The following is a 23,277-nucleotide window of genomic DNA, read 5'->3' on the forward strand; positions in this document are numbered from 1 at the left end:
TATGAAATGAAAATCGCTTATTGTCACGAGTAGGCTTCAATGAAGTTACTGTGAAAAGCCCCTAGTCGCCACATTCCGGCGCCTGTCCGTGGAGGCTGGTACGGGAATCGAACCGTGCTGCTGGCCTGCTTTAAAAGCCAACGATTTAGCCTGGTGAGATAAACCAGCTGTTTGCTGTTTGTTGCCAGCAATAGGGTGAGAGCTGAGGGTTCTGGGGTTATAATGTTAGTTTGCATAAACAAAAACCACTTCTAATATATTTGAGTGTTTTTGTTATACGTTTGTGAAATTGGAATAAAATAGACTTTTAAAAACTCAGTTGAATCAAGCTCACAACGCACATCAACATTTAATGTGGTTCAGCGATACAACAATGGTGGATTTACTAAATGAATCAGCAGCCAACATAATTCAAGACACTGTTATCGGCAGATGTGAACATTTATGACTTCATTCGGATCCTAACATCCACTGCTGAATAACTGTACCTGTTTGTTGCGAATCAGAAAGATTCAGGATCTCCGGGGTGGACTTATTCCTTTCACCCTGTTCCGAAACGTTAAATGTGTCCATGAATCCTGCCATCTTGCTCTTCAGCATTGCAACTTTCTGGGATTCCGAAAAAGAAGTTACTGAATCAAGATCATTCAGGTTACACAATACCACAGATTCTGAAAAGGCTTCGTACCTATTAGTACTTTGGGAACCAGGGACCACGTTAGGTGAATGACTAGCTGTTTACCACTTGAACAAAATCAAGCCATGGCTGACAGGATTCTTGGAAATGATCAAGAGCACTCAAATCACTTTCTCTCAGTCATGGCTCTCGAGCATACAACTGGTTTAAATTGATACCCTTCCATCTCATAGGTCATTACTTGTCAGGTGTTTGGGCTGCACGGTGGCGCAGTTGCGCCGAGGACCCCGGTTTGATCCTGGCCCCGGGTCCCTGTCCGTGTGGAGTTTGCACTTCCTGCCTGTATCTGAGTGGGTTTCCTTCGGTTCCCCCGGTTTCCTCCCACAGTCCAAAGATGTGCAAGTTAGGTGAATTGGCCATGCCAATGTTGCTCAAAAAAGTGAGGTGGGGTTACGGGGAAAGAAGCATAGATTGGGCCTCGGTAGGCGCAAGAGCCGGTGCACACTTGATGGACTGAATGGCCTCCTTCTGCACTGGAGGGTTTCTAACCCAAAGATGTGCAGGGTAGGCGGATTGGACACTCCAAATTGGAAATAAAAATGTTTTAATTGTCAGGTATAGTTGCAGCATAGCAGGCCATTTGGCCCAGCATGCCTGGACCGACTCTCCCAATAGGTATCATTGCTCAGTGCCATTCCTTGAACCCTGCACATTCTCTCTGCTCAAGTAATTATCTGATGCCCTCCTGAATGCCTCAATCGAAGCTGCCTCCACTACACTTCCAGGTAGGACATTGCAAACCCCAACTGCTCATTGTGTAAACAGGTTGTTTTGTCAAATCACATTTGCTTGTTTTGCAAGTCATTTTTAAATTGTGCCCTCTCGTTCTTGATCATTTACCGAGCAGAACAGTTTCTCCCTGTCTTATCCTTTCTTGTCCCATCACCAGGATGGAAAAGGACTAATTGCTCCTTTAAAGCCGAGGCAGCAAAATCTTGTGACACAGTAGACTGAGTTTTGATCTCCATCTGAAAAGAGAAATGCTCGATTCCACAGCATGAAATATACCACAGCTCAATGAGCACAAGACAAGTGGTAATAGCAATATAGCAAAATAACAATTTCCAACCTGCTTATGGGTCTGTTTGTTTGAAGCTGCACAATGAGCAAAGCAGGATATTTTACCCAATCGAACATCTGGGTCAGCCCAGGTTGCAGCAAGCTGATTAGAACTGGGAACCACAACGGCCCCATCTCCCACAGCCCAGAGGCACTATGTTCAACTGTGGCACCAAAGATGATTTTTGCACCCCATTTCTATTCTAGTTCAGATCAGTCAATCCAGCAGAGATCACGGATCAAATAGCAACGTTCCAAGGGCATTTATCTGCATAGCATTTGGGAAAACCTCGATCGTAAACACAAATGTGTAATTGTGAGCAATGTCAGTTCCTGAATTATACCTGTCGCTGCATTCTCTGTCTGGCTATATAGCAGATAAGACTGTTGGTCTCTGGGGATCCCCGGGCTCCAACGGAGGATGCTCGTCGAGAAAATCTCTTTCTCTGTGCGGATAGCTCTTCTGGAAGACAAATATAAGGAAATATTACACACAAGATACATCTTGGCCAGTCAAATGCTGAAACAGTAATGTTATTTTGAAAACTATTCTTTCAGGTATCGGCCTCCAACCTTGAACGGCAAGGAAATGTAAGGTGGCAGGCAGTGGCATCAGCGATACCACTCATGTGGACCCGAAGCAGGAAACCTCGTCAGTAAAAGATTGGCATTTTAATTGTTAAGACTCAGGTAATACAGTCAGTTGCCGTAACAGAGATCCTGGTCAGAGAGTGGGTCAAATTAGGAAGTTCAATTGGGAGGGTCACGGATCAGGCACAAATAACATGGTTACAATAGGAAGCTATTCAGTCAATCTTACCTGTACCTGATTTCTCCACGAGAAACTCAATTTTCCTAATTCTCCTACCTTTTCTTTGCAATCTCAAACAAAAAGTAGAACATAGAACACAGAAAAATACAGCACAGAACAGGCCCTTCGGCCCACGACGTTGTGCCGAACCTTTGTCCTAGATTAATCGTAGATTATCATAGAATTTACAGTGCAGAAGGAGGCCACTCGGCCCATCGAGTCTGCACCGGCTCTTGGAAAGAGCACCCTACCCAAGGTCAACACCTCCACCCTATCCCCATAACCCAGTAACCCCACCCAACACTAAGGGCAATTTTGGACACTAAGGGCAATTTATCATGGCCAATCCACCTAACCTGCACATCTTTGGACTGTGGGAGCAAACCGGAGCAAACCCACGCACACACAGTGAGGATGTGCAGACTCCGCACAGTGACCCAAGTCAGGAATCGAACCTGGGACCCTGGAGCTGTGAAGCAATTGTGCTATCCACAATGCTACCGTGCTGCGCTGAAGAACAAATTAATCCACACTCCATTATTCTATCATAATCCATGTACCTATCCAATAGCCACTTGAAGGTCCCTAATGTTTCCGACTCAACTACTTCCACAGGCAGTGCATTCCATGGCCCCACTACTCTCTGGGTAAAGAACCTACCTCTGACATCCCCACTATATCTTCCACCATTCACCTTAAATTTATGTCCCCTTGTATTGGTTTGTTCCACCCGGGGAAAAAGTCTCTGACTGTCTACTCTATCTATTCCCCTGATCATCTTATAAACTTCTATCAAGTCGCCCCTCATCCATCTCCGTTCTAATGAGAAAAAGCCTAGCACCCTCAACCTTTCCTCGTAAGACCTACTTCCATTCCAGGCAACATCCTGGTACATCTCCTTTGCACCTTTTCCAAAGCTTCCACATCCTTCCTAAAATGAGGCGACCAGAACTGCACACAGTACTCCAAATGTGGCCTTACCAAGGTTTTGTACAGCTGCATCATCACCTCACGGCTCTTAAATTCAATCCCTCTGCTAATGTACGCTAGCAGACCATAGGCCTTCTTCACAGCTCTATCCACTTGAGTGGCAACTTTCAAAGATCTATGAACATAGACCACAAGATCTCTCTGCTATTCCACATTGCCAAGAACCCTACCGTTAACCCTGTATTCCGCATTCATATTTGTCCTTCCAAAAAGGAAAACCTCACTTGTCAGGGTTAAACTCCATCTGCCACTTCTCAGCCCAGCTCTGCAACCTATCTATTTGCAGCCGACAACAGCCCTCCTCACTATCCACAACTCCACCAATCTTCGTATCGTCTGCAAATTTACTGACCCACCCTTCAACTCCCTCAACCAAGTTATTAATGAAAATCACAAACAGCAGAGGACCCAGAACTGATCCCTGCGGTACGCCACTGGTAACTGGGCTCCAGGCTGAATATTTGCCATCCACCACCACTCTCTGACTTCTATTGGTTAGCCAGTTAGATAACGATCTCCCACTATCCCATGCCTCCTTACTTTCTGCAAAGCCTACCATGGGGAACCTAATCAAATGCCTTACTAAAATCCATTTCCACTACATCCACTGCTTTACCTTCATTCACATGCTTGGTCACCTCCTCAAAGAATTCAATAAGACTTGTAAGGCAAGACCTACCCTCACAAATCCGTGCTGACTATCCCTAATCAAGCAGTGTTTTTCCAGATGCTCAGAAATCCTATCCCTCAGTACCCTTTCCATTACTTTGCCTACCACCGAAGTAAAGACTAACTGGACTGTAATTCCCTTTTTTGAACAGGGGCACGACATTCGCCACTCTCCAATCCACTGGTACCACCCCCTGTTGACAGTGAGGACGAAAAGATCATTGCCAACTGTTCTGCAATTTCATTTCTTGCTTCCCATAGAATCCTTGGATATATCCCGTCAGGCCCGGGGGACTTGTCTATCCTCACGTTTTTCAAAATGCCCAACACATCTTCCTTCCTAACAAGTATCTCCTCGAGTTTACCAGTCTGTTTCACCCTGTCCTCTCCATCAATATGGCCCCTCTTGTTTGTAAATACTGAAGAAAAGTACTCGCTCAAGACCTCTCCTATCTCTTCAGACTCAATACACAATAGAACATAGAACATTACAGCGCAGTACGGGCCCTTCGACCCTCGATGCTGCGCCGACCCGTGAAACCATCTGAAGGCTATCTGACCTACACGATTCCATTTTCATCCATATGTCTTTCCAGTGACCACTTAAATGCCCTTAAATTTGGCGAGTCCACTACTGTTGCAGGCAGGGTGTTCCACACCCCTACTACTCTCCGAGTAAAGAAACTGCCTCTGACATCTGTCCTATATCTACCACCCCTCAATTTAAAGCTATGTCCCCTCGTGTTGGTCATCACCATCCGAGGAAAAAGACTCTCACTGTCCACCCTATCTTATCTAACTATCTTATATGTCTCTATTAAGTCACCTCTCAGCCTTCTCCTCTCTAACGAAAACAACCTCAAGTCCCTGAGCCTTTCCTCGTAAAACCTTCCCTCCATACCAGGCAACATCCTAGTAAATCTCCTCTGAACCCTTTCCAAAGCTTCCACATCCTTCCTATAATGTGGTGACCAGAACTGCACGCAGTACTCCAGGTGCGGCCGCACCAGAGTTTTGTACAGCTGCAGCATGACCTCGTGGCTCCGAAACTTAATCCCCCTACTGATAAAGGCTAGCACACCATATGTCTTCTTAACAGCCCTATTAACCTGGGTGGCAACTTTCAGGGATTTATGTACCTGGATGTCGAGATCTCTCTGTTCATCTACACTACCAAGAATCTTGCCATTAGCCCAGTCCTCTGCATTCCTGTTACTCCTTCCAAAGTGAACCACCTCACACTTTTCCGCATTAAACTCCATCTGCCAGCTCTCAGCCCAGCTCTGCAGCTTATCTATGTCCCTCTGTAACCTATAACATCCTTCAGCACTATCCACAACTCCACCGACCTTCGTGTCATCTGCAAATTTACTAACCCATCCTTCTACACCCTCTTCCAGGTCATATATAAAAATGACAAACAGCAGTGGCCCCAAAACAGATCCTTGCGGTATACCACTATTAACTGAACTCCAGGATGAACATTTGCCATCAACCACCACCCTCTGTCTTCTTTCAGCTAGCCAATTACTGATCCAAACCGCTAAATCACCTTCAATCCCATACTTCCGTATTTTCTGCAATAGCCTACCGTGGGGAACCTTATCAAACGCCTTACTGAAATCCATATACACCACATCAACCGCTTTACCCTCATCCACCTGTTTGGTCACCTTCTCAAAAAATGCAATAAGGTTTGTGAGGCATGACCTACCCTTCACAAAACCGTGTTGAGTATCGCTAATCAACTTGTTCTTTTCAAGATGATTATAAACCCTATCTCTTATAACCTTTTCAAAACATTTTACCCACAACCGAAGTAAGGCTCACAGGTCTATAATTACCAGGGTTGTCTCTACTCCCCTTCTTGAACAAGGGGACAACATTTGCTATCCTCCAGTCTTCCGGCACTATTCCTGTCAACAAAGACGACATAAAGATCAAGGACAAAGGCTCTGCAATCTCCTCCCTGGCTTCCCAGAGAATCCTAGGATAAATCCCATCTGGCCCTTATGAACCTCAATCCCATCTAGCCTGGTCGACTGTACCTGAGTATTCTCCTCGACAACATTGTCTTTCTCCAGTGCAAACACTGATGAAAAATATCCATTTAACGCTTCCCCTATCTCCTCTGCTTCCACACACAACTTTCCACTACTACCCTTGATTGGCCCTAATCTTACTCTAGTCATTCTTTTGTTCCTGATATACCTATAGAAAGCCTTAGGGTTTTCCTTGATCCTATCCACCAATGACTTTTTGTGTCCTCTCCTCGCTCTTCTTAACTCTCCCTTTAGGTCCTTCCTGGCTAACTTGTAACTCTCAAGTGCCCTGACTGAGCCTTCATGTCTCATCCTAACATAAGCCGCCTTCTTCCTCTTGACAAGTGCTTCAACTTCCTTAGTAAACCACGGTTCCCTTGCTCAACAACTTCCTCCGTGCCTGACAGGTACATACTTATCAAGGACAAGCAGTAGCTGTTCCTTGAAAAAGCTCCACATTTCGATTGTACCCATCCCCTGATGTTTCCTTCCCCATCCTATACATCCTAAATCTTGCCGAATAGCATCATAATTGCCTTTCCCCAGCTATAATTCTTGCCTTGCGGTTTATACCTATTCCCTGCCCATCGCTAAAGTAAACATAACCGAATTGTGATCACTATCACCAAAGTGCTCACCTACATCTAAATCTAACACCTGGCCGGGTGCATTACCCAGTACCAAATCCAATGTGGCATCGCCCCTTGTTGGCCTGTCTACATACTGTGTCAGAAAACCCTCCTGCACACACTGCACAAAAACTGACCCATCTATAGTACTCAAACTATAGTATTTCCAGTCAATATTTGGAAAGTTAAAGTCCCCCATAACAACTACCCTGTTACTCTCGCTCCTGTCGAGAATCATCTTTGCAATCCTTTCCTCTACACCTCTGGAACTATTCGGAGGTCTATAGACAACTCCCAACAGGGTGACCTCTCCTCTCCTGTTCCTAACCTCGGTCCATACTACCTCAGTAAACGAGTCCTCAAACGTCCTTTCTGCTGCCGTAATACTTTCCTTGATTAACAATGCCATACCCCCCCTCTTTTACCATCTTCTCTGTTCTTACAGAAACATCTAAATCCTGGAACCTGCAACAACCACTCCTGTCCCTGCTCTACCCATGTCTCCGAAATCGCCACAAAATCGAGATCCCAGGTACCAACCCATGCTGCAAGCTCACCCACCTTATTCCGGATGCTCCTGGCGTTGAAGTAGACACACTTCAAACCAGCATCTTGCTTGCCGGTGCCCTCTTTCGAACTTTTAACCCTATCCCTGACCTCCCGCTACTGTCCTTGATCGGACCTACCCTCGCTCTAGTCATTCTTACATTTATTACATATGTGTAATAGGCCTTGGGGTTTTCCTTGATCCAACCCGCCAAAGATTTTTCATGTCCTCTCTTAGCTCTCCTAATTCCTTTCTTCAGTTCCTTCCTGGCTATCTTGTATCCCTCCAGTGCCCTGTCTGAACCTCGTTTCCTCAGCCTTACATAAGTCTCCTTCTTCCTCTTAACAAAACATTCAACCTCTCTTGTCAACCATGGTTCCCTTACTTGACCATCTCTTCCCTGCCTGACAGGGACATACATATCAAAGACACGCAGTACCTATTCCTTGAACAAGTTCCACATTTCACTTGTGTCCTTCCCTGACATCCTATGTTCCCAACTTATGCACTTCAATTTTTGTCTGAGAGCATTGTATGTACCCTTCCCCCAATTGTAAACCGTACCCTGTTGCACGCATCTATCCCTCTCCATTACTAAAGTGAAAGTCACAGAATTGTGGTCACTACCTCCAAATGCTCCCCCACTAACAAATCTATCACTTGCCCTGGTTCATTACCAAGTACCAAATCCAATATGGCCTCCCCATTGGCCGGACAATCTACATACTGTGTTAGAAAAGCTTCCTGGACACACTGCACAAACACCACCCCATCCAAACTATTTGATCTAAAGAGTTTCCACTCAATGTTTGGGAAGATGAAGTCACAGAAGGCGGTAGTAGTATGCATTGCTGGTTAAAGAGGAAATGAAAATAAAAATCGCTTATTGTCACGAGTCGGCTTCAAATGAAGTTACTGTGAAAAGCCCCTACTCGCCACATTCCGGCACCTGTTCGGGGAGGCTGGTACGGGAATTAACGCAATAGTGAAAAAGGATATTAGCTCCAGCAATGTGGAATCTGTTTGGGAAGGGCTGAGAAGCCACAGGGCAAAACACTTAAGTGGAGGTTGTATATAGACCCCCAAACTGTGGTGATGATGTTGGAAATGGCATGAAACTGGAAATTATTTTATTTTATTTTTTTTTTAAATTTAGTGTACCCAATCAATTTTCCAATTAAGGGGCAATTTAGCGTGGCCAATCCACCTAGCTTGCACGTTTTTGGGTTGTGGGGGCGAAACCCACGCAGACACGGGGAGAATGTGCAAACTCCACACGGACAGTGACCCAGAGCCGGGATCGAACCTGGGACCTCAGCGCCGTGAGGCGGTTGTGCTAACCACTAGGCCACCGTGCTGCCCGAAACTGGAAATTATAACCGCATGTGATAAAGGAACATCTGAACTGTTCGACTTGAGGATTTGGTTCCTCACCCATACAAAGACTTTTCACAAGGTCACAGTGATACAACAAAAGGCTCTTCCAACCCGATGACCTCATCCTCACTGAATACTCATCCTATTAATTTCACATTGCATCACTTGGCTGTTTTCTGCATGTCCTGAGATCAGCAGTTGTAGATGCAGACTTAAGTGAATAAAAAATCATCCAGTACTTGGCCCTGCATGGTGGCACAGTGGTTAGCACTGTTGCCTAACAGCACCAGGGTCCCGGGTTCGATTCCTGCTTCAATCACGGCCTGTGCAGTGTCTGCACGTTCTCCCCGTGTCTGTATGGGTTTCCTCCGGGTTCTCCGGTTTCCTCCCACAAGTCCCAAAAGATGTGCTTGTTAGATGCATTGGGAATTCTGAATTCTCCCTCACTGTACCCGAACAGGCGCCGGAGAGTGACGACTAGGGGATTTTCACATTAACTTAATTGCAGTGCTAATGCGTACTTGTGACACTAATAAAGATTATTATTATTACAATCTATAATCTCAGAGTATTTAACAAAATGGCCTGAGAAATAGTGGATGAATTGGTGGTCATCTTCCAAGATTCTATGGACTCTGGAAGTTTCTACAGATTGGAGGGTAGCTAATGTCACCTCACTACTTAAAAAGAGATAGAGAGAAAACAGAATTATAGGCCAATCAGCCTGATGTCGATAGTGAGGAAAATACTGGAGTCCATGACAAAATATTTAACAGCAGAATGATTGGAAAGCAGTGGCAGGGTCGGACAGAGTCAGCATGGATCTATAAAAGGGAATTGATGCTTGATAAATTGCCTGGAATTCTTCGAAGTTGTAATTAGCAACATTGACGAGGGACATCCAGTGGATGTGGCAGAGAACACATAGCTGGGTGGGAGAGTGAGCTGTGAGGAGGATGCAGAGATGTTTCAGTGTGATTTTGACAAGTTCAGTAAGTAGCCAGATGCATGGCAGATGCAGTATAACGTGGACAAATGTGAGTTTATCCACTATGGTAGCAAAAACAGGAAGGCAGATTATCTCAATTTCTCGAGATTGAGATGAGGCCTGGGTGTCCTTATACATCAATCGCTAAAAGCAAGCATGCAGGTGCAACAGGTGATAAAGGCAGTCAATGGCATGTTGGCCTTCACAGAGAGAGGATTGGAGTGCAGGAAGGTCTTAGTGAGACCACACCTGGAATATTGTGTGTATTTTTGGTCTCCTTATTTGAGGAAGATGTTCTTGCGATGGAGGGAGAGCAGTGAAGGTTTGTCAGACTGATTCCTGGGATGGTGGGACAGTATGTAAGGAGAGGTTGAGTTGATTCAGATTATATTCCATGGAATTCAGAAGTATGAGGGAGAATCTTATAGAACCCGTCAAAATTCGAACAGGATGAGACAGGGTCGATGCAGGAAGGATGCTCCTAATGGCAGGGCTCGTCCAGAACCAGGGTTTACAATCAAAGGATATGGAATAAACCATTTAAGACTGAGATGAGGAGAAATCTCTTCACACAGAGTGGTTAGCCTGTGGAATTTGCTCCCAGCAAACAGTTGAGGCCAAAATATTGTATGTTTCAAGGGGTTAGGTTTAGCTCCTGGGGCTAAAGGGATTAATGGTTATGGGGAGAAAGCTGGAACAGATGACTGAGCTGGTTGATCAGTCATGATCATAATGAATGGTGGAGCAGGATTGAAGGGCCAAATGGCTACTCCGGCTCGGAGTTTCTTTATTTCTATGATTGGGAATGATTCTTAGCATTCCTCTTCCTGCTCTTTGAAACTAAAATATTTGTCTGATTTCTTTAAAACTGTGAAAACCTTTTGGAATGTAAAATATCTTCCTCAAGATCAAATTGTATACCATTTTGTCTTCACTATTTATCCATCTGCTAAAAGTGAACTGACTGCTGCTCAGGTACTACACTACAGGTACCATGTTCTCCCCAACATCCTGCTTCAGTGGTCATATTTCATGCAAGATTTGACACTAGTGGTTCAGTAATCTGAATGAAAACTGACCAAAAGCCCACGTATTTCCAAATATTAAACACACATACACATTTCCAGCACCTTGTGACTGGATCGTGAACCAGAGTACGAAACCTCAGATGATTTCCATGCTCTGGAGCCCAGGGAGAGCATCCTGACAAGCACAACTCAAGGAAAGGATATTTTGTAAGGGCTCTTCCTATTTGTTCCCTATTTATTCCTTTATTTCCACTTTCTTTTATTTTTGCCATTACATTTTTGATCCATGGATGATTAACGGGCATCGCTTTAAGGCAATAAGTCTGTATCTTTAATCCACGTAGGAAGAACCCGGAAGGCTGTGCTCATTTAAACAGAAGTGGCAGACTGCTCAACATCAGTGAGAGAGATGGCTTGGGACTTGGTTTGACTGATTGGCTGGTGGCCAGAAGGCTATGCTCTGCCCAGTAATAGGTGGTGATTAGATCCTATTCCTATTAGATGCTTTTCAGAATCCCACGGTTTAAGTTTGGTTTCAGTTTTGATTCTGGCAGTGGGGTGAAAGAAAGATCCAGCTGACTCTCTTCAGAAAGCTACTGTGAGGACTCACATTCTCTCTAGATATGATAATGATAATCGCATGTCACAAGTAGGCTTCAATGAAGGTACTGTGAAAAGTCCCTAGTCGCCACATTCGCCTATTCGGGGAGGCTGGTACGGGAATTGAACCGCGCTGCTGCCTTGTTCTGTATGACAAGTCAGCTATTTAGCCCACTGTGCCAAACCAGCCCTGGTTGGGGCCTCCGGGTTTGAGGCTAGAAAGCCTCCAGGTGCTGTTTTCCTGGAACTACAGAGGACTGAAGACAAACTACGAACTGAAAGCACAGTTTGATGAGAAATAAGGTGCCACTCCAGTGAAAGCTGTGAGTCATGCATTGCTAACCTGCAGAGTACCTGAATGAATTACGCTACAAAGATAATCATTACAGGCTGGAAACCAAAATTTTTAATCTGGAAGCTTGCTGTGAAGAGTGTGTGAAAGAACCATCATCTTTATTTGCCGGTCTTGCGTGAGTGTGTGTGGAGGGTGGACGCAGGTTAAAGTGGATATATTAGGTATTAGCTTGTTGGTAACCATTTATATTGACTGCATATTTCACGATAGTTCTTATTACATTTTTAAAATAAATTTAGAGTCCCCATTTCTTTTTTTCCCAATTAAGGGCAATTTAGCATAGCCAATCCACCTACCCTTCACATCTTTTTTGTTGTGGGGGTGATACCAACGCAGACAAGGTGAGAATGTGAAAACTCCACATGGACAGTGGCCTGGGGCCAGGATCCAACCCGGGTCCTCGGAGCCGTGAGGCAGCAGTGCCAACCACTGCGCCACCGTGGATAATTCTTACTATAAACAGTAATCAAGTTTCCATTTACAAACCTGGTGACTAGGATTGTTGGGCAGGGGCAGCACGGTGGCACAGTGGCGAGCATTGCTGCCTACGGCGCTGAGGACCTGGGTTCGAATCCCGGCCCTGGGTCACTGTCCGTGGAGTTTGCACGTTCTCCCCGTGTCTGCGTGGGTTTCACCCCCACAACCCAAAGATGTGCAGGATAGGCAGATTGGCCATGCTAAATTGCCCCTTAATTGGAAAAAATAATTGGGCACTCTAAATTTTATTTTTTTTTAAAAAGGATTGTTGGGAAGCCGTGGGTCAAAGGTAACAGGTATTTCTATAAGAATTATTGGTTAATTCACTTGTGTTGTGACTTTGGGATACATGGGGCTGGAATTGACCGCACACTAGCCCAGGGGCTGGTTTAGCTCACCAGGCTAAATCGCTGGCTTTTAAAGCAGACCAAGCAGGCGAGCAGCACGGTTCGATTCCCGTGCCAGCCTCCCCGGACAGGCGCCGGAATGTGGCGACTAGGGGCTTTTCACAGTAACTTCATTGAAGCCTACTCGTGACAATAAGCGATTTTCATTTCATTTTTTTTTCACAATGTGAAGTTTCTCCACTTCAGTCAGTTCCACATTACCTGCTGACTTCTGGTTGAACATCTCTGCTGCGAATCCCAGTTGGTTTGCAGAACCCAGTGGGGTAGAGGGTGTTTTCACAGTGATTGAAGCCATTGCATGGGCTTGCTCCTTACCCATTACGTCTTCTTCTTCGTTTATAATATTTTCACCACGAAGATTGCTGCAAGGGGCACAATCACTGGGTGTTGCTCGTAAGAAAGCCCTCACCTCGCCTTCTCTATCAACTGTTTGTACTGTTGAGCCTATAAAGAAGAAAAAACAGTCAATTCAAATAAATGGATACAAGGTTTATCTACACATTGTGTTGGATTTCCACATTTGTTCACAACTTCTCACAGGTTTCTGGTTTCATACTAAATGTGGCTTCAATGACAGGTTCAGGAGGATTGGGAAGTAATAAGTCGCAGTTGTAAATCCTCTACCAAGTGTGTTTGTTTGGTAAGAAAGAGTTCAGACTCAACAGTGACTGCCCAAGACAAAATGCTGGGATTCACAGCCTAGATTTACATGAGAAAGCTGGATACCTTGACCCGGGACTGGAGAACTGATGGAGTTCTTGGAAAAGTCAGTAAATTCAGCAAATTATGAAACAAAGAAATAAAGATAATGGCTTAGCGTCCAAATTTTTTGCACCAATTTATTTTCAGTATTTGCACCACTGGATGCTCTCATGCACACCATCAGCTGTTCACGTCATTTTGCCGTTTATGTTCTGGTATGCCCATGATCACATTAGGGGTCCGTGCAAACTGCCAAGTTTGGAAAAACGTTACCTTTTTTTTCGAGAGCAACAGGTCTCCATGACAATTCATTAGTCTGAGTTAAGTCCTCAGACAAGAGGTCGAGCTTGAATGATGTTGTTGGCAGCGTAACTATAGCTGTATTTTTAGCTGTTTCATCTGATCCTTTTTGATGTGAAGACATTTGCTGTCTTCTGGACTGACACTTCACTAATTTGTGAACTTGCAATGTTTTTTTTTCTTCCAATGTTAGGGGTACACACAGTCTGTTATTTGCTTGTAATAGCCGTCTGCAAAATAGCTGCTTGGTGCTTCGATCTTGATTTTTGACTGATGATATTGCAATTTCACGCAAGGGATAATCTTGTAATTTCCTTTTGCCTGTTAATCAGAAGCATATTTATGTCTTCACATTCCCAACTGTAATTACAGCTACTAATCACAATTTGTTCCAAGATACTTTCACACAAGTTCTATACTTCTAGAATTGCTCCAAACATTATTTCTATAGTGCAGTTAGACATGGTTACAAACTACACCCCATCTCCCTTAATCATAGTAGTAGGTTTCCCACCCAGCTTCCTCATATTACTGACTGGAAGTCATCTTTGCAATGGAATACAGAGCATGACAAAATGTTCTCGAATACACAACATATTCCAATACCCAATGACATAAAATTGCTCCACCCACCCTCCACAGACTGAAATAACTGTGCCCCAGGACTCAATATTGAAGTGTCAACATGGTTGACCTTCAATACTGCAACCTCAGGCTATCTTTATTTTAATTTTTCCAATTTAGGGGCACTTTGCGTGGCCAATCCACTTATTCTGCACATCTTTGGGTTGTGGGAGTGTGATCCACACAGACACGGGGAGAATTTGCAAACTCCACATGGACAGTGACCTGCAGCCGGGACCAAATCCAGGTTCTAGGTGCTGTGAGGCAGTAGTGCTGAAAACTGCGCCACTTTGCCGCCCTCTCACAAATATTTTTGAAAATGGCTTGAGTGTACTGCCATTTTTGTGCAGTACTGAAGAGATATTGCATTTCAGCGATATCGTCCTTCAGATACCATGATAAAATAGCGGTCTCATTTCTCTGTGGACATTAAACAAGTGAGGTTATCCTGGCCAACATCTTTATCTTTACAAAGTAGAAACACATTTGCCCACATATAAGTGGCTGCAATCCAAAAATGATCTATTGCATTGGAGATTCAACAAGGCACAGTATAAATCTAATTTCTTTATATTTACGCCACAAAAAAAATGAGAAACTTGTTCTTTACCAGGTGCTTTCCTCCTTGCCTTATATGGTAAATGCTTTTCCGACATGAGAGTCTCCTATTGTAATAATAACTCAGATGTAAAAAAGCACTCCAAAACAGACATTTAGTTTTTACACAACCCGATGTCTCAAAAGATGATTTTACTTTTTTTTTTAATTAATCTTACGGGATGGGATGTGTGCCGCTGGCTAGACCAGCATTGATTGCCCACCCCTAGTTGCTCTTCAGAAGGTGACAGTGAGCTGACTTCTTGTGTGATTCCTTGAGGTGTAGGTATACCCACAATGCTGTTCAGGAGGGAATTCCAAGATTTTGACCCAATAGAGAGAGAATGGTGATATATTTCCATGCCAGGATGGTGAGTGGCTTGAAGGGGAACCTCGAAGGCAGGGTTTTTCTGAGTGCGGTCATGACCCTTCGGAATGATTGCAGAGCGATCAGTAGCAGCATTCCCATGGTGGTCCCAATTGTGGGAGAAGCACCCAGAGGAGAGCTGCTGCCAAGCAAGGCAAGAGGACTGTGATGTTCTGATCAGTGCCTGCAACGGAATGCAACCAATTATGCCACAGAAATAAACTCCATTTGGGTCTATCAGTAAAATGGCACTGAAATTTAGACTGAATTTACGGGCATTGTTCTTTGTGGATTCAGATACTATGATCTCGATTATAACACACTTCTCACCAAATTTTCAGACAGGTCAGAATCACTAACCATTCCAAAGTGTCTAACTGTTGACATTCGTTGACTTCAATAATTCACAATGACCCTGAAGCCCTAACTCCAGTTTGACATCCAAACTTCTGAGATACAGGGCATGGAATCAGTTATGATCTCCAAAGCAGTCGGGGTACGTTCAACAGACTGAAGATGCATATATTACAGCCAGAGTATTCTGCCATCTGTTGACAGACACTTTGCACCACAGCCTCTAGGTAGCCATGAGGAACAACTTTTGTTTATTGTTATGAAACCAGCTTATGATCAGTTATTCAGAAAAGAGGGGAGAGTGAATCCATCAGTTACCAAGTCTGTTATGGCTCTGTGATAAATAAATGCATTGAATAAAGCCATGACTTTTAATTTATATATTTAAACAAATTGTTCATTTCAGTCACAACGTACAACACACTGGAGTCAAATAAGTGCCTAATTCAGCTGGGAAAGTACCCTGTTCCCACTGCTCCTCTCTCCCGAGCCTCTCTGCATGATGCAACTGTTTTTGTTCAGAGGCAAGAGTTATATTTACTGAAGAATCCATCCTACTCTGTAAATTTGGCAGTTTTATTCAAGGAACAAAACTACAAACATGTCTAGCCATTTTCAAATAAATTGAATATGTGCAAGGCTTTTAGAACATAGAACATACAGTGCAGGAGGACATTCGGCCCATTGAGTCTGCACCCACCCACATTAAGCCCTCACCCACCCTATCCCCGTAACCCAATAACCCCTCCTAATCTTTTTGGACACTCAGGACAATTTAGCATGGCCAATCCACCTAACCTGCACGTCTTTGGACTGTGGGAAACCCACGCAGACACGGGGAGAACGTGCAGACTCCACACAGACAGTGATCCAGCAGGGAATCAAACCTGCGACCCTGGCGCTGTGAAGCCACTTGTGCTACTGTGTTACCCAATTTAATGGTCCTTTACTCTGAAAATGAAATGTCAGGAAAAGAAGGCATCCTTATTATATGCTTTTTACAGGAAATTGAGTTTTGTTTACTTTGTTTTTTTCAGGAACACATCAGCGTTAAATGAGAGATCGCTGTAATTGCTAGCAAAACCACCTCTGTACAATTTCTATGTAGAACATCAAATCGGATGAATTCTTCCTGAGACAGTACAGTGCCAATTCTTCTTTTGGCACTCTTTCAACAAAACCAAGTCCTCTCAACTGCCTCTAATGCCACAACTTTCCTGAAATAAGGGGACCAAAACTGTGCACAATACTCCAGGTGCAGCCTCACCAATCACCCAATCACTTCATCTCAACTCTTACATATAGTTATGGGTCATCATAAAATATTAAAATGACATACTTGTGTTGTTACATCCTTGTCAGACAATGAAGCAAAGTTTTTCAAATCCTGGTTTTCAAACCTGCGAATCGAGTCACAAAGATATGCACTTGTACCACAAACTTGAAACTACCACAAATCTTAGTTGTAAAAAATATTGGCCTCTGACAGTTTGTGTCTCAATTTAAGGGAGCCAACAAACCTGGTAGCTTCAATGGCCAGAACAGAGGTAAATTGCCAAAGCTGAAAAAATTACAGCTCTTTATCAATGTGAGACAATAGGTTTCGGCAGCCTTTCAAACCAGAAAATGCATCACAGCTGAGTCAAATCCTGCCATCTTTTGACATTCAGACACTTCACACCGTTTGGGGGGGGGGGGGGGGGGGGGGGGGGGGTGTCTCTAGGTGGCCTTGAGGAACAACGTTTGTTTATTGTTATGAAACCAGCTTATGATCAGTTATTCAGAAAAGAGGGCAGAGTGAATCCATAAGGGGCTGGTTTAGCTCACTGAGCTAAATCGCTGGCTTTTAAAGCAGACTAAGCAGGCCAGCAGTGCGGTTCAATTCCCGTATCAGCCTCCCCGGACAGGTGCCGGAATGTGGCGACTAGGGGCTTTTCACAGTAACTTCATTGAAGCCTACTCGTGACAATAAGCGATCTTCATTTCATTTTTCATTTCATTAGTTGCCCAGTCTGTGATAACCCTGTGCTAAATATATGCATTGAATGAAGTCACAACCTGTAATTTATATATTTACACAAAATCAAGAAATGGTATGGAAGTCTATCATGCAAATTACCTGACAGAACCAGTAAAAACTGTAATATCACATGGTTTCACCCAGTTTCCATCAGATACAAATCTTCCATTTAGCCAAGCAGATTCAGCACCACTTTGACTTTTTGAAAACACCTGAAAAGAGTGAAATATTGCTCATGTCAAAGATTTCATGCCATTTCAACACTTGAATGGAATTTAATATTCTTTCAACTTCATTAAAGAGCCAAACAGCCATTTGTGCTCTGTGATGCCTGCCAATATCTCTCAACACAAGCAGTACCAGGTTACCTTCAAATACCTTCTTTCAAATTTGGATTATTTCTGGAGACCATTTTGCGCTGAATAATGTAACAGTCAAGTCACGGTGAGTAGTCAGTTGCCTCAAGATGAACAAGAAAAGAGGTGCATTTACAAAGTGTTGTCCACGCCAATGCATGTCCCAAAACTCTTCAAAGACAATAAAGTACTTCTGTTCCAAAGTCACCGATGCAGTTTCGGAAACAAAGTAGTGAATTTGCATATGGCAAGCTTCCACAAACAGCAAGTGATAATGGCCAGAGTTGATTTTCTAATTTTGATTGACAAATAAATATTGGCAGGACACCAGATCTCACTCCCCTGCTCTTCCTCAAAATAATGTCATGGCATTTTCTACATCAAACAAAACATGCAAATAAGCCCCCAGTATACTGTCTCAGCCAAAAGATGTTCCTCTAACAGTGCAGCATTCCCTCAGAATTGTCATCAATTATCAGCACAGATTTTTGTGCTCAAACCAATGGCAGAACTTGATCCAGAAGCTTTATGACTCAGGGGCGAGAAAACTACCAACTGAGCCCGAGATGATTATGTGACATTAATTTATGGCTTCACATTTCATACAATACATCAGCTGAAGTATGCTTTTGCTCCCATACTGTGTTAATACAAATGTTTCAAGTGGCTGTCCTGCTGGATTACCCTTGGAAACCCATGTGTAAAGATTTTTTTCAAAGTACACAGCTGAAAACAACATCGTGAGGTTTACCATGAATCAGAAACTGACCTGGACTAGCCTAATTAATACTGTGGCTACCAGAGCGGGTCAAAGACTCGGAATCCTGGAGCGAACAACTCATCTCCTGACTCCCCCAAAGCCTGTCCACCATCTACAAGGTACATGTCAGGAGTGTAATGGAATACTCTCCACTTCCCTGGATGACTGCAGTTCCAACAACACTCAAAAAGCTCGACACCATCCAGGAAAAAGCAGCCCGATTGATTGGCATCCCTTCCACAAACATTCAAACCCTCCACCACTGGCAAACAGTGGCAGCCATGTGCACCAACTACAAGATGCACTGCAGGAACTCATCAGGGTTCCTTAGACAATCCCTTCCAAACCCATGACCACTACCATCTGGAAGGATAGGAGCAACATATACCTGGGAACACCACCAACTGGAGGTTCACCTCCAAGTCACTCACCATCCAGTCTTGGGAATATATGGGCAACATGGTAGTACAGTGGTTAGCACTGTTGCTTCACAGTGCCGGAGTCACAGGTTCGAATCCCGGCTTGGGCCACTGTCTGGGCGGAGTCTGCACGTTCTGCCTGTGTCTGCAGGGGTTTCCTCCGGATGCTCCAGTTTCCTCCCGCAAGTCCCGGAAGACATGCTTGTTAGGTCATTTGGACATTCTGAATTCTTCTCCGTGTACTCAAACAGGTGGCAGAGTGCGGCGACTAGGGGATTTTCACGGTAACTTCATTGCACTGTTAATGTAAGCCTACTTATGACAATAAAGATTATTATTATATCGCCGTTTCTTCACTGTCACTGAGGCAAAATACTGGAACTCCTGAACAGCAAGGTGAGTATACCTACACCTTAGGGACTGCAGCGGTTCAAGAAGGCAATTCATCACCACCTTCTGAAGGGCAACTCGGGATGGGCAATAACTACTAGCCGAACCAGCCACGCCCACATCCCGTAAATGATTTTTTTTTTAATTTGTAATTTTAACATGAAAATATGCTGCTTCACATGTCAATGCATAGCAGGATACGATATACAAATATAATACTGTGTATGTGGCTAGAGAAAATATGAACATTGTATTTAGCGGTATTTTGTAATCAAGTAAATGACTGTAGATGTAAAATTTAGCAAATCCACTATTCATATCAAAATAGCAGACACGTCTCTTTGCAATTCAGTACAGTTCTGCACTGACACGAGCTCATGGACAGTACTTTATGAACTTAGCCAACATGGACACAGTTATTGCAATGCTTACTTCATTCTTCTGACACTTTGGCAATCGACAGAACTTTGTTGCCACATCAGGGCCCATGGCATCCAGATCAACTTTTGGATTCCTGAAAAATCAAAACAAATTGCAGATTACAACGGTCATTGCAACACACACACAATGTAGTCAGTGAAGTGCGAATACTGCAGGAAGCCCAATAATTCTTGACATTCGCACAAACTTTCATTGTGAACATGATACCATGTTAACTGTTGAAACTGCACAGCTTCCTGGACAGGAGCAAAATGGACAAGCTAATAATTATAAAATCACTAAAACCCAAAGTGGACAGTCAACTAAATTGCCAACCGAAATAGATGACACTCCTTTGTCCACAAAATCTCAGTTTAATTAACAAGAACAAATAGGAGTCGGAGTGGTTCATTCAGCATCTCAAGCCTGCTCTGGCATTCAGTCACATGATAACTGATCTCCAACGCATCTCCATTTTCCAGCCCAATTAGAATAATGGATAGAACTAAGTCTCCACAGCCCTCTGGTTAGAGAATCAGAAATATTCACATCCCTGAGTGAAGAAATTTCTGCTCATCTTGTCAAGACCCATGGCCAGATCAAAGGACATAGGGAGAGGTTTGGTGAGGGTTTTGTTTAAAGTACATAAAGTTTAAGAGCCAAGGCGCTTACTAAATGGCTAAAATCATAAGATTACAGGGGTTTGGAACAACCTGAACTTAACCACACAAGTTCAGAAAGATAAATATATGAATTAACAGGTGGTCTGTAGTTGGACACACCACACTGGACAATAGAGGACAGATGTGACAAAAACAGATTGCATGCATTTCTGAATCCCACCCAGATGTTTGTCACATTGTGATTAAACCTGTTCTGCTCAAGAGGACAATCCTCTGAATTCAGGAATCAATTAGTCAATTTGTTGTGAATCTCGTGAATTTTTTCATATTTTCCCAAATGTTGCCCGATCTGTCACATAAATAGTAGCTTGTACATTTCATCCGAACAATCATCGTCCATACAAGGTGGAATTTTTCAGATGGAATTTTGAATCAGACCATAACTGTCTGCTCCAGAGGTTCAGCTGACCGTAAAATTCCATTATTTTAAGACCAAGCTTTCCCAGTGGCCTGGCCAATATTCCTTCATCAAACAGGAAACATCCATCATTAAACTCAGTGCTGTTCTTCGCATCTTCTGAGCAACAGTAACAGACACTTATTCCAAAATGGCAACAGCCACTGAACTTGACAGTAATTCATCTGCAAGTGAAGCATTTTGTGCGATATTTTAAAGACAATGGGAAAATGCAAAAACACTTTACCCCAGGAGATGGTGCCTTTCCTGCTAGTAAAGAAAAACAATTTTGCCAGAATCAGAATTGTGGTACCTAGTAGCATTTATGTGAGGTTTTAAAAGGCAAAAAATTGGACTTGTGTATTATGAGAGTCCTGGTGACAATCAGCTCCACTCTCTCCTGGCAACAAATAAAAATCAGTCAATATTGGTAAATAAATTCCTTCAATGTCACCGTACGTGTCGGGGTCAGAACTGGGAATGTCTGATTCACATGTGATTTACAGACGAGGTATAACCCAACGTAACTTAACATAGATATTTGTGTATCATGCAATTATAGCCAATGGCCTGGATGAGTACATCCCCAATAACATTCGAGAACCTTAACAACATCCAGGACAAAGCAGCCTGCTTGATTGCTGCCCCCTTCCATAAACATTCACTCCCTCCACCACCAATATAGTTGGCAGCAGTGAGCACAACAAAGATGTGCAACAGAAACTCACCAAGGCTTGTGAGGAAGAACTTTTCAAAACCCATGACCACTATCATCGAGAAGAAAAAGGGCAGCAGGTGCATGGGAATACTACTACTTGTTCTCCTGCAAGCCACTCACCATCCGAATTTGAAAATATCTCACTCTTGCTTCACTGTTGCTGGGTCAAAATCATTGGACTTCCTCCATAACAACACTGTAGAACAGTGACAACATTTTAAGTTATTTTACTGGCGGTAAAGGGGCAGCACAGTGGAGCAGTGATTAGCACTGATGCCTCACAGCGCCGAGGGCCTAGGTTCGATCCCCGCCCCGGGTCACCGTTCGTCTGGAATTTGCACATTCTCCCCGTGTCTGCATGGGTCTCACCTCCATAACACAAAAAGATGTGTACGGTAGGTGAATTGGCCAAACTAAATTGCCCCTTAATTGAAAAAAAAAAGAATTGGCTGCTCCACATTTATGAGAAAAATCTTTTTACTGGCGGCAAACCACTTTAGGCTGCCTTGAAGTTATGAAGGTTGTCAATATAAATCCATTCCACCCCTCCATTAGCTAAATTTCATTATATTAAACAAAATAAGTGTGTATTAGAATATGTGTTGGTGTCATATTTATAGACTTTGAAAGGGTTTTCACAAAGTGCCACATGATAGACTTTTTAAAAATAAATTTAGAGTATCGAATTATTTTATTTCCAATTAAGGGGCAATTTAGCGTGGCCAATTCACCAACCCTGCACATGTTTGGGTTGTGGGGGGGTGAGACCCACGCAGACACGGGGAGAATGTGCAAATTCCACACGGACAGTGACATGGGTCACGGACAGTGAACAGAATCGAACTCGGGTCCACGGTGCCATGAGGCAGTAGTGCTAAGCTCTGCGACATCGTACTGCCCCATAAATTGTATACTTTCAAGCAAGTGCCTCAATAGTGAGATTGGGTCTTCCGGTGGCATGGTCTAAGGGGGCGACGCACAGGAGATGGCTCCCGTTGGAAAACAGATTTTGTTATCCTTGGTTACTTGCTAAAAACCTCATAATTTTGTGAAATAGAGCTCCTACATTCCGGAGATTCTCAGGAGATGCAAAACGAAGAAAGATTCAGGCCAAAATCTGTCGACGGATTCTAAAACCTCACAGGATTCTTCTGGAAGTAAGATGGCGGAGTTGGGTTTTCCTTTTCCGACCGCTCTACTAACGGCTGAGGATCTCATTAACATTTTGACTGTCGAACTAGAGAAAAACAGTCAAAGTTTGCCGGTAATCTTTGAAGAGGCCTTGGCCTCCATTTGTTTGGCCTTAGAAAACACAAATAAGACGAGCGAGGCTCATGGAGCACGATTAAAGGCATCGTGGTGACATTAACAGATGACAGTGGTCGGATCACATGTCCAGAGGCCGATCTTACTGTGGTGGTCAATTGAAGGTCAAAACTGAGTGACCTGGAAAATAGATCCAGGAGGCAGAGCATTCGCATTGTGGGACTGACA

The 23,277-nt window shown here is 43.7% G+C and overlaps 1 protein-coding gene across 5 annotated transcripts in view; it reads right to left on the bottom strand.

Annotated features, from left to right (window-relative positions):
* Positions 1-23,277, bottom strand: part of LOC119957393 — a 48,949-nt gene that overhangs the window by 17,220 nt on the left and 8,452 nt on the right. For 4 of the 5 annotated variants that reach the window (XM_038785411.1, XM_038785412.1, XM_038785409.1 and 1 more), the window contains 8 exons: positions 19,998-20,079; positions 17,740-17,852; positions 16,960-17,020; positions 14,913-14,967; positions 13,652-13,999; positions 12,878-13,120; positions 2,101-2,219; positions 489-609 (listed from right to left, as the gene is read on the bottom strand). In XM_038785411.1, the coding sequence (XP_038641339.1) occupies positions 489-609; positions 2,101-2,219; positions 12,878-13,120; positions 13,652-13,999; positions 14,913-14,967; positions 16,960-17,020; positions 17,740-17,852; positions 19,998-20,054 (1,117 nt within the window). In that variant the 5' untranslated portion in view covers positions 20,055-20,079. The remainder of the gene's footprint in view (positions 1-488; positions 610-2,100; positions 2,220-12,877; positions 13,121-13,651; positions 14,000-14,912; positions 14,968-16,959; positions 17,021-17,739; positions 17,853-19,997; positions 20,080-23,277) is intronic. The other variant, XM_038785413.1, reaches the window with a different exon arrangement.

Source organism: Scyliorhinus canicula, chromosome 26, assembly GCF_902713615.1.
Source record: "Scyliorhinus canicula chromosome 26, sScyCan1.1, whole genome shotgun sequence".
Taxonomy (NCBI): domain Eukaryota; kingdom Metazoa; phylum Chordata; class Chondrichthyes; order Carcharhiniformes; family Scyliorhinidae; genus Scyliorhinus; species Scyliorhinus canicula.